We start from the raw sequence: 12,346 nt of genomic DNA, 5'->3' as shown, positions 1-12,346 counted from the left end.
TCTCTTAACTTTTGTTATCTTGCCACTGTTTCCGCTTTCTTCAGTGGTGCAGAAAATTTCATTGGGATGACTATTTTAAATGTGTTTCTGACAGATAGTAGGGCTGGAGTGTTGTAGCTGTGATGATCCAAGCAACATATGAGGCCAAAAATATTTTTGCAATATTTTTTACTGGATCAACTATATAATTATCCAAGATGTTGGACAAGCTAAAGTGCACTTTATGCCCTTCTGATTAGTCACTACGTTACTCAATGTATCACCATGTCTAAAAGGTTGCTTGGAAGCCTCTACTACCTTGTTATCATTGGCTGAGCATCACTATTCTCTTCACAGGATAGAAATGGTCTCCACTTTTGGAAGAAATCTAAAACTCAGAGACATTCTGTTGGCCTCTGAATTCTCAAACCCAAAAGGCAGTCCTGGCCACATGTATGTACGTTTGCCTCAAAAAGTATTTATCATCTAATTACTAATATAAATAATTTTCAAAATAGGCAATTATTATGAGATATAGATTTTAAGCAAGATTTTAACATGTATGTATTTTATTAGAATAAGGAAGAAAGAAAGGGAACTATTTTTCTAGCGAAAGAATGCTAAAACTCTCATTTAAGATACTCAAGTTATAGTTCACCAGTTAGTAAAACGCTGAAATCCAGCTGTGTATGCCAATTATGTAACTGAAGAACTGTAAAACAAATATTACAGGTTGGTTTATCCCTCATGTACTTTGTTACATTTTCCTTGTAGGAAAAATAAAATGCAAAAGGCATTACCAAAATGATATATCCATACAACAATTTTCTTTCACGTCACTTTTTCCAGTCTCATTATAAGCTATGCTCTTTGACTGCTTAGGACACTAGATGGCGATAAAGGACCACCAGGAAACCTTTTATCTCCTTTAAAGAGATGCAGGGGGAAAATGGCTGAAACTTTTAAGCCTTTTTAGTTAGAATTTAGGAAAAGGTAATCAAGCAACTTTATTATTTATTATACTACAAAACCACATACTGATTCACAGCTTATTACATTTTAAGTTTATGTTTCAAACTACCAAGTCATAAAATAGAAACAGCTGAAATATTAGCAATGTTCCTTGAGTATTTCATCACCAGTCCAGACTTGGGTGTGAGCCTCTTACTCTGCCTCCAGTTGTAGACAAATAGAGTCTTCCGCAATTTTATTTTTAAACAACAATCCCATGATGTACAGAAGCAGATATCAGTTATATTGGCTAGCAGATGCATAGCAAAGTACACAAAGACATTGCTAATCCGGCCACTTCTCATACTATAAACAAAAGACGACTCTTGGCCTTGTTTAGTTTAAAATGACAGTCAAAAAACCCTCATTTTCCCCCAGAAATGGATTAGGACACATACATGTAAACCTATACATTCATGTCAGGATTGGTTTCTAGTAGATCTAAAGAGAAGACAGACACAAAAACCTAATTAACTATTTTTAAGTCTAAAAGAGTTTTTCAGTCTTATCAACTGGAAACTGAGTGGGACTAGCTCCTGTGGAACGTATTAAATTACTCTTTTTTCCACCTTCCATTTACAGGGTCTCCTTACTGCTCTTTCTTAATCACAAGGCTCTATGTTTCTGATGGAGTGGGAGGTAAAAATTCCCCAAAGATAAAATCTGAACAATAAACTAGAAGACGGTTGCGGAGGGAGGGAGTGAAGAAAGTATTGCTTCTGAACTATCTGACTCCCATCACAGACTTGACTGCAAGACGTAACGAGTAAAAAGCATGTAGGGATTTACTTGCCTACTGGATGGTTAGGATATTCCCTTGCCAGTGTAGCCTTTCATCTGTGCTGTAAAAGGACTGGCAGCTTATTTTTCAAGGAATGGAAAAATCTACCTCTAGCTTTCCCATCTAAGGAAGAAATGACACTACATGATCTACAGACCACAGATGAAGATCTGTCATGGATCAACTCTGTTATGTTCTCAGTGCATACCAGATGCATAGCACAATCAAGCATGTCTTCTGGACAAAAACCCACTTGCACACACCTGACAAGTTCTGTAGCACAAGATACACAATTTGGTACCTGCCTTCTTGCTGATGTAAAGCCCAACAGTCCCTGTCTGAATGACAACCAGGACACCAGGTTTCTGAAAGTATTCCATGCATTAAATAGCAATAATTTCCCAGTCTGTACCGCTGCTGTTCCTGCAGAGACTAAGGTCCTGGTATAAGGGGCACTTTCTGAATTTTCCTCTTGCTCGTATTGGATATCTCTCTAGTACATACAATTCACACAGTTGGAATCTGCAAGTCAAGCTCATAACTGAACTGGCATTCGACCAGAAAAGTCCAGGGTTGTGTGTCACTCCCACATGAAATGAACCTCCTTCTCCTGCTTGCTTCCACTGGGTCCACCATAATGGTGATGATAAAAGGTCTTGGGAATACTAATTCAGCTGACACCATAAAAACTGAGTATTCAGAGTTAGTCCAAGCTGTCAGTCACCTAGCTTGATGAACTCTCCCCCTTAGCTTGGTAGTATACGGTATCATGTTCTGCAGCAGAAAGAAAGTTGAGCTCTGCTTCACTGAGCTCTCATGTACTAAAAAGAACCACTAGGGAAAATATGGACTTGGGATAGTTTACTTTGAATCCTATTGACTCCATTGCTCATGACGACTTGATCCTTTGGCAACCTCCAGAGTGACATGCTTGACCAGCCATTCAAACCCATGTACTTCCAGATCCCAGCGTATAACACAACTGAGGCAAATCCGTTAGGGAAAACACAGTACTATCCAAACAGGCGACCAATGATGTGGGGGAGGGGCAGGGAAAGGAGGCAGGAACCAGTTTCAGCCAATACTATTAAATCCAAGTGCTCACCGCTTTTTTTTTTTTTTTTTTTTTTTTAAACTTGGACTTCAACTTCCAAGGATCTATCTTTAGAAGTCCTCTGCATCATCCCCTTGCTCATGTTACAGAAATATTCCCAAGTCATTCTGAGGAAGGCCTAAGAGTGATAAACCACCTGCTTTTCTCAATTATTAGGATATTTTCAGGGAAATATTTGTCCTTGCACTTGACGGTTGATTCAGAGACAGAAGGCAAGAGATAAGTTTGTCAATTACCCACTTTGTTCTGAACTTGAAATCACTGAGCAGCCTTTTTTCCTTTTCGGGAATTAAAGAAACTGACAACAACACTAACGAATACAATGCAACCAGAAAAAAAAAGAAAAAGGATTAGGTGTCTGAGTGCTACAAACAGGCATTGAAGCCACATGGCAAGCCTAGAACAAGGTGAAGAACTCAACTACAAAGCAATAATAGTTAATAGTTAATAACCTGGATCTGACCAGAGCGCAGGCACATGGTTAAGTATACTCAGTGAGACGACTAGAAAAGTCTAAAAAGCAGCTGGAAAGGTCCAGCTCTTACAAAATAAACTCCTTAATTAACAGATGCAAAAAAGGAATCGACTAGAACAGTCCGAAGATGCTGAACAAACTCAGGGAGAACAGAATGGAATCAGCCAGGAGGGTTGACCCTCAGTTCCTCTGGTGACCATCCTTAAGGACTTAAAAAGCTTCAAGAGATTGTGTGTGCTGCTACAAAGCAGGGATCCAGGCATGAAAATCCTGGTGCAGAACATTTAGAGAAATACAAGTCTCTAGAACAATACTAGTACAAGTCAGATTTAGAACCTTAAGTCTCCACAGAACCAAGACCACTCCATAACAAAATACAACATCCATGGCTAACAAGTGTTGTACCAATTTGTTCACCTACAAATTTCTTCTGACAGTTTTCAGTCAGGTCTGCTGTTCCAAAGACTGTTACTACTGGAGAAAGATGTACTCATTTCAAGAGCTGACAACCATTCTGTTACTATTACTACATTAGGATTTAAAGACCATAAAGTAGTATCAGGAATCCACCGTGCTATGTTTTGTATAGACAAACGACAAAGGAAGTCCCCATTTGCTTGGCAACATATCAGAAACAGTCTCTCCCTAGGATCCTTCAATAAAATAACAACAAAACAGTATTGTCCACCACGGTAATTACACTTTTTATTAAGCTTCATCGATATAACTTCAAAAAGTTATTACATTCAACGCATAACAAATTGCACTTAGAACATTAAAATGTGGGATGCAGACAGAGCAAACTAAAGCCAAAATTCTATTTCCTTCTGTGCACCTAAATACCAGTTTTTTAACTGTTCATTTTTGGTGTGTGTATAGACTGAGCATGTACAGAAGGCTACGCGGTTGGGCAGGTACACTGCTACACATGTGCAACCAATTTGCAACATTCAAGTGTGCGAGTCATAAAAAGGTAGAGGACCAGAAACCACTTATTAACATATTAGATGTCAGAGGAGAAGCACGCAGCTTCCCAAGCTTTAGCCCTAATAGCCAAGTAGCATAGGTACTTAGCCAAGAAGCAGAAGACCCAGATTCTAGGCCCTCCTCACTCAGAGGTTTTAAATTGCATTTCTCTGACTTCCCAGCACCGTGCTCTAACCACAAACATCACAAGTTAAGTAATATCTAGTCCCCTCTCCAGTACTCCTTTTGAAGTTCCCTCTGCAGCCAAGAGGGAGATATATGGGACCAGGAGAAAGAGAACAAGTTAGAGTTTGTGGGGCTCAATGAAACTGCTGCTGCCCTGGATAAGAGGGACTCCAGGTAAAGCATGAATGTCCCAATGGATAGAAACTTCCCCACTGCACTGATTTCTGAGATAGTGGCTCAAATTTCATAGGTGCAGGAGAAGGGGCTGGATAATACCTAACATGTGGTTAGGAAGTCAGAGAGACTCAAGTTCAAACCCCCGCTGGGTGAGGGAGGCCTGAAACCCAGGTTTCCCCCTTTCTTGGCAAGTACCCTAACCACTCAGCTATTAGGGCTAAAAATACTGGAGGTCCCCCCTTCTTCCCTAAGCACTTCCACACTTTTTCAGACTTATGTTCAAGTATATGCTTGCATAGCTGTATACATGCCCAAACAACATGTGGGCTACTACTGCACATATTCAAATTATGCAAATGTGCTTATACATAACAAAGCAGGAAAGCATAAAAAAATTAATCCTGGTACGAGGCCAGAAAATGGTCATCTAGGCATACTGTGGGAAACAGAATTCCACCCTAAATGTAAAGCTGGGAACAGTAACCAGGAATTCCTACAGCCTCTAGATTACACTGTTTTTACACTTGAAAACTATGAAGAGAATTATAATTTCTGGAAAAAAAAAAAATAGGTGCCCATTTCATACAGATACAAAAGGTTCTCTGTACAAAACTGGACATGTAAAGTGAGTCAAGTATTTCCTTGAGACACTTCTGTCCAACACAAAATAAAAGCCAAGGAGAACTTTCCATAAAACTTAAAGAGTATAACACATCTTTCACACACAAATAGCAAGTCTCTTCAGAAATGCAAGCAAAGTGGAGAAAATTAATGCCCAACCATAAGGTTGTTTTAAAACCTATACTAATTTTACCCAGCCCTTCAACATGAAAGGCAAAAGCTATGTGTCACTATGAGTAAAATAAAATAAACTCAAAATCAAGGATCTGACTTTACATGTGTATAACTTAGGGAAGAAATGATTCCAGAGATTTAATTACAATTGGAATTTCTGAGCATGCTGACTCTGGCAACGTGACCAAGAATGTGACAGCACTTGCAGGACTATCAGTTTGGGAGCCTAATGAAATAGTGTACTGTAATTTCTGAACAATAAGCACTAGTTTGAAAATCAGAAGAAAATCAGAATGCTTAAGTGTTAATCAAAGAGCAATTCTTGTAAATATTCCAATATTGCTCTCATATATAGAAAATGACATAACATCAGCTTGGAAGTTATAGTATATTCCCGTATGAAAATCATAATCACTGCCACACTCCTCTCTTTAAAACTTACGGTTTAATAAGAATTTTGTACTCATTTGAGTATGGACACTTGATTTCTATAGTAAAACTTAGAACTCCTTTTTGTCATGCGAAGACATAATTATTTATTGTTTATGCATTAACCAAAACCAACATCTGATTATTGTTCAGTTTGAGCCCATACCTGCAGTCATGGCACCACTGAACAACAATCCAAAATTCAGTGTGAAGGTTCAGTATTAATTTCCACTTAATAGTATTCCTCAGGAGACTTTTAAATGTTTACCAGCTCCACTGAGAATTATGCTGTACCAGTTTAGCTTCCACTTCCCATGGGATAGGAATGATCACACAAAAGTTACAACTCACACACAGAAGTCCTCACACCCTCTTAATATGGTAAAATATGTTTGTCTGTCATTATTCAAACTTGCTTTTAAATGAACAAAGGCCAAAAAGGTTGATGTTACCTATTTGAATTTGGTACCACTAAATCTCCAAGTTTTGCAGGCAATTTTCTCATGGACACCAATTTTCATCTTTTTTTTTTACCATGTATATGCTATGCTACATGGTATCATAAACCTCAGAAAATGGCAGCAAGCAAGATGATACAACAGGATGTGGACAAATGTGGGGAAAGATTAAGCATCAAAACAGAAGTAAATGCTGCTCAGGTGCTATTTTAAGGCTACCTTATATTGCTAACACATCTGAAAAACCTCATTAGGTCTAGTCCAGTATTTTTTAGCTCAACAGTTTAGCACTGGAAATGTTTGTCTGTATCTCAGTAAATATTTAATGTACTGTACTTTATGAGAATAAGTAGAATTCTAGGCGTGAGGGAGCTTCTGTTTTGAACTGCAAGTCAGGATTTAAATGCCTCAGCAGAACTGTTTGTAAAACCCTGCACATTTATTTTCATCAAGTGCATACATGAACAAGTCTAGGCTACTTTCGTACAGCTTCTTGCCTTAGAAACCTACCTAAAGCAAATGTAATTATCCGGAAATGCATTGCTTAGATACTGTGGGGAAGACTGCAGTATACACACCTACACTGACAAGATCAGACAGATAGCATCAGACTGTTTATACAGTGACCCAGCTTTAACAAGTCTGTTTTATCACAGTTTAATTTATGCATTAAAATGATGCACATCTTGAAATATCTTATTGCTATTACAGACTTCATTTATGAAACTATTCCCATTTAAGATGGCACTTAAATAAACACTTCAGTCTCCCCTTTCTGGGGTGGGGAACAAACATTTTTAATACGAAGAAACATTTTACGTAACATGAAGGAGAAACAAAAGCTAATTTCCATCATCTCTTCTTCCTCCAAACAAAAATAATTGATCTCCACAGATCCTACTACTATGGAAAAACACTTTAAAACAGAAATAGAGAATAAGTTTTCTTAAGCTTTTCTCTAGGTTTCATTTTACTTATACACTGTGACATTTATTTTCTCAAAAGATTTTCATTTCAGACTATATCTGATTAAATATTAGAAACTAATATCCTGCCTATCACATACAACTGAAACAGTAAATTCATTTGGAAGATGACGACAGAAGAAGCTAGGGTGGAACCAGGACAGAGTCTGAGACTACTGGCAGGAGTGTGCACACTGTCAAGCTGAAAGCAAAATTATTTGCAGCATTCATTATGCAAGTAACTGTCTTTGGCAATATACTTAATTTAGAGTCTATAAACATGTTTTCTCAGTTTGAATAAGAGGTTTTGAAGCAGTTGATAGGTACCACAATAGTTGATGACACACAAAAATGTGTCATCCCCCGCCATAGAGTGAACAGAAGATGAGGTAGAGGAGACCTCCTTACCTTTTTTCATTTCCATATGACTTCTGTGCAACTTTTGCATGGAGGATTAGTACTGTTTGATCACCCCTCTCCTTCAAATAGTTTCGCATAGCTTCCCTAAAAAGTAAAATGGAATTATGTTTTGAAAGGAGCGTTGTTTTATTTTTTAAATGGATATAATCATCTATGTAGAACTTTTAAGACAAATAATACAACTGAGGTTGGAAGGATGCAAAATAGATGACTATTCAACACACTCAAATAATATAAACAGGGTCTGAATTAAGTGTTTTAAAAGCAACTACTAGGCAAAAATAACTTTATTTAATTTGTACCCCATAATTACATATTATATTATAATAGATTAAGGCTATCTTGCTCTCTTCTCCAGCAGTTTTTTTGCTGCCTTCAACAAACCTGATGATTCTGCACAAGAACACTGGTGTTTGTTTCAACAATCAAATCAAACCAAGAAGGACACTGTGCTCTCACTGTTATAACAACAAATATTTTGCTACATGCATTGATCTGAAATGCACTTTAAACTAATATCCCTTCATTTTATCCAAGGTTTACAACTCCTAAAGCAAGGTGCTTACATGACATGCTGAGTCTGATTTCTTGTGCTTTTGTTAAGTATCCCATTGGTTTACTGGTATATATACCTTCAGACCCCAAAGAAAAAAACTAATTAAAAATGCTCACATATGTCTAAACTGATATTTGCTTACTCACCTACCAAGGAAAGCTTCCTAGTTCCCCACAGGGAGCCAGGCAAAATGAATGTTTAAGCTTTGTACTTACTATACACTGATATTCTAGCATTCATCTCTACAATACCAGGAAAACCATATGCAAATTGTCATTGGTCCAAAATATAGACAACCAACCCTGAAACAATTAGGTAGAGAATAATACATTACAGGGGTCACCTGCATGCGGTACCAGCTATGCTTTAAGTACCATAAACAATTCAAGGTTGTGGAACCATATTTATAAAGGTATTTTAGGTGCCCAATGATGTTGATACATGTCTAATGTGATTTACAGATTCACCTACGCAGATTAAATGTCCCAGTTGCACTGATGTCTATGAGATTTATGCGCCTAACTGCCTGAGTAGGTGCAGCTATAGATCTAAATAGGCACTTATCTGTATTCTCAGGTGCTTCTCGCCTCATCCCTATTTATTCAACTAGCTAGGCACAAAATGTTTCTTGTTGAATCTGAAAGTGACAAGAGTATATAGCAAAGGATATCTAAAAGGAGAAACCACAGAAATTCAAGCTAAATCCATAACATGGTCATTATAACTAAGTAACTATTTGATCTATGCTTTTCTCACAGGAAGCAGTATTTTTGCCTTAGCACCTCTTAACAGAAGGACTCCTAAAATAAAGGCAGCCTACAAAATACAATCTTGTTTAGTAGAGTCAACAGGACAGACACCATATTCTACCTGGGACAAACATACACCTTACATTCTTGTATTTGGCATATGGATACTGGTGATTGATGTACGTGATACATAAACGTAGGACAAGTTACAATTGTATGTTAGTTACCTGGTCTCCTTAAATTGGGCTAATAGCTGGTAACTTGGATACTATGCTGCATGGAAACAAAAAATCATCTCTCTGAAGTATATTTACCTGTGCTATATATAAGAATATTCAGATGCACATCCAGTATTTGTAACCACAAAACCTAATATTTTTTCAATAAGTTGTATTTATGAATTTCAATACTAACTTTTTAAAAAATTCATTTTACTCCATCAGAAACCTGTGTTCAAGCTCCAGACTGAATTATCTAATACCCCATTAACATCTGCAGTATTCATATTATGCACTTCTTGGACTCATTGCTATAAACAGAGCCTGGAATAGCTGTGTACTGTCAGTTCCAGTATTTGTTTAGCACTATTTCATAGGAAAAATTAATTCTGCCTTTCATCCTACTATGTCGCAACAGCAGAAAAAATAGTCTGGAGACTTAATCTCCCCAAAACGACAATACCCTCCTTTTATATCCATGTAGAAATAAACGTTTGACTACCACCAGGGCTTTCATAGAGCAACTTTCATCACTTGCTAACAAAGCATTTTACAAACAAGGTAAACATCATCCTACTAAATTTTCTGTATAACCGCAAAAAAGGAAAATAGTAGCAAAATCCAACAGAAGTTGAAGTTGCTGGGAGATATTTTTATTCCTCCAAAGGAACTTATGCAATGAAGGGGAAAAGAATGGTTTCAGCATTTCCTGAAGAACAAGCATCTTAAAAAAATAATTTTCTTGTCACGCTGGAAATTACGGGGATGTAAAAGGTGGTAATGGTTACGAAGGACATTTTTATATGGATTAGCATTTAGCTAACAGTTAATAGAGTCTATAGGTATGTTATTTGAAACTATTTATGCAGGTAATAATATTTATTACTTGCATACTCTATTATTTCTTCAGTTTAAGACTTCTAATATTCAAAGCAAACAGAAAGAAAAAGACCACAATTCTCCAGTTTCCAGCCTTCCTGTTGTCTTTAGAGATCAATCTCAGGGATATGGTCTATTAGATCTGAAACACCGTTTCCTACCCAATTCTAAGTCAGTGGTTCCCAACCTTTTTTATACTGCAGACTGGCATGGGAGTGGGACAGGACACACGGAGCTGGCTGCCTCTCCTGGGGCTGCCCTGCTTTAACACTAGACATGACTGCCAGCAGCAGAAGCCTTTCATCCAGGTGGACAGACGGGGGTCCAAGCAGGGGGGCTCATGCCACGACCTGGCAGTCAACCCTTCTGTTATAATATGTGGTCATAGTGTGGACACGGTTATGATCTGCTGCTCTGAAGGATATAGTTACCCAGTCCTAGTCAACATTCCCCAGAGAAAGACAACTGAAGAACTAAGTATTTAAAACCTGTGCATGAAATCTAGATTCATCACAGTTTATATACAGTACAATATGTTTATGCCCGAGACATCAGACAATACTACCAATAACTTCCAAGTAACCCGCAAGTGGCATTAACTTAAGTGGGCAAAATATGTCATGTTTTAGACTTCTTTTTGTTTTTACATTTCTGTAAATGTGTATTTATAATTATAAACCATGTGGGAAGATAAGCATTCACCAGATTCAGACACTTCTATGGCTTTAATCCTGGTTTGCATTACATACAAAGTTGCTGCGTAAATATGGAACAAGCTCAGTGTACATCTCTCCTGACATGGAAGAAAACGTGAAGATCTGCATCCTAGTTTTGTTTGAGGCATTCCAAACCTTCAGTCTAAAAGGAACAAAGCTAGAGTAACAGCGGGCAATGCTCCTAATATCCTATTGTTCACATATAACACAGTAAACAAAGTGAAGTTTTTCTACACATTAGCCCAGGAAGCCATCAACATAAAATAGTGAACATTTGTAAGTACAAATATATTGAAAATTGCCACAGAATAACTGTTTGCGATAACTTTACTGCAACAATTAGCAAATGGGAAGTGTTCAACTGCATCTACAGTGAGTTATAAAAGGCAGAGAATTTTAAATGTTTCCTTTCAGCTCCAGACTTGTTATAAAGACCTACTCCAGTCAAACCACTGTAAACAAATTCCTAGTTATTTAGGCTGGGGAGTTGGACAGCCAGACAAGATGCTAACCACGTCACTCTCTTGTTGACACTGATTACAGAAACTGGCATTAATTTAGCTAACCCCAGATCTTTAAACCTAACAACCACCTCTCTCAGACCTTGACAACAAAAATTCCAAGAGCAAGAATAATTCAGGTACAATGCTCCAGACAGAAGGCAGGGTAGATATGCACCTTATAGACTAAATCAGATACACCAACAACACAAATTTTGCATTCTAAAAACCATTTAACAACTATCTTCAGAATGAAAAAATATTTAGAATATTTTTAGTGTATTTTAGAATACACTAAGTTATAACTGTACAGTTAAATTCTAGGAGAGATCATTCCTTGACAGCATTATTGCTTGTGCTGCATATTTCCATGAAAAACACTCAAACACAGAATCTGAATTCTGTCAGTAGAAGAGCTTTGTCATTTGACATGCCACCATCGACCATATTTGGCAATGAAGAGAAGCTTGGAGTCATCTCTAGAGATTTTGACCTGGGCACATTTATACCTACTATGGGATCACTTAAATAATATGGAGTAGACGCAAGCTATGCAAGTTCTGCAAATATTTGATTTTCAGATTAAAAACAAAACAATAAGCATTTCAGTGTTCAGAGTTGTGTGGTTATACAAAAATTAAAATACTTTTAATCTGCTAATTTAAAAATATTAAACCAATATTTATAACAGTCATATAACAGTTTTCAAATATCTGAAGGATGGTTATAAAGAGACCAGAGATTGACTAATCTGTGGGCACAGAGGACAGGACAAGGAGCATAAGTCTTAAATTGCACCAAGGTATATTTACATTGGATATTAGAATCAACTTTCTCATGACGAGGGGGGTTGAGCACTGGAACAACCTGAGAAGTTGTGAAGTCTCCGTCATTGAAATTTAAGAGGTGCTTAAGCCAAACACTTGGCTGGAATGGTTTAGACAAAGATGGTTCAGTCTTGAGCAGGGGACT

General features: G+C 37.4%; 1 protein-coding gene across 3 annotated transcripts in view; it reads right to left on the bottom strand.

The window, feature by feature from the left end:
* The window catches only part of RBPJ (recombination signal binding protein for immunoglobulin kappa J region), a 108,006-nt gene that overhangs the window by 36,409 nt on the left and 59,251 nt on the right, over positions 1-12,346 (bottom strand). For all 3 annotated transcript variants that reach the window (XM_090035724.1, XM_090035723.1, XM_090035725.1), the window contains one exon: positions 7,745-7,840. In XM_090035724.1, the coding sequence (XP_089891850.1) occupies positions 7,745-7,840 (96 nt within the window). The remainder of the gene's footprint in view (positions 1-7,744; positions 7,841-12,346) is intronic.

The sequence above is a fragment of the Crocodylus siamensis genome, chromosome 2 (genome assembly GCF_052110815.1).
Source record: "Crocodylus siamensis isolate JL-2025a chromosome 2, ASM5211081v1, whole genome shotgun sequence".
Classification (NCBI taxonomy): domain Eukaryota; kingdom Metazoa; phylum Chordata; order Crocodylia; family Crocodylidae; genus Crocodylus; species Crocodylus siamensis.
This window is presented reverse-complemented; position numbering and strand designations above follow the sequence as displayed.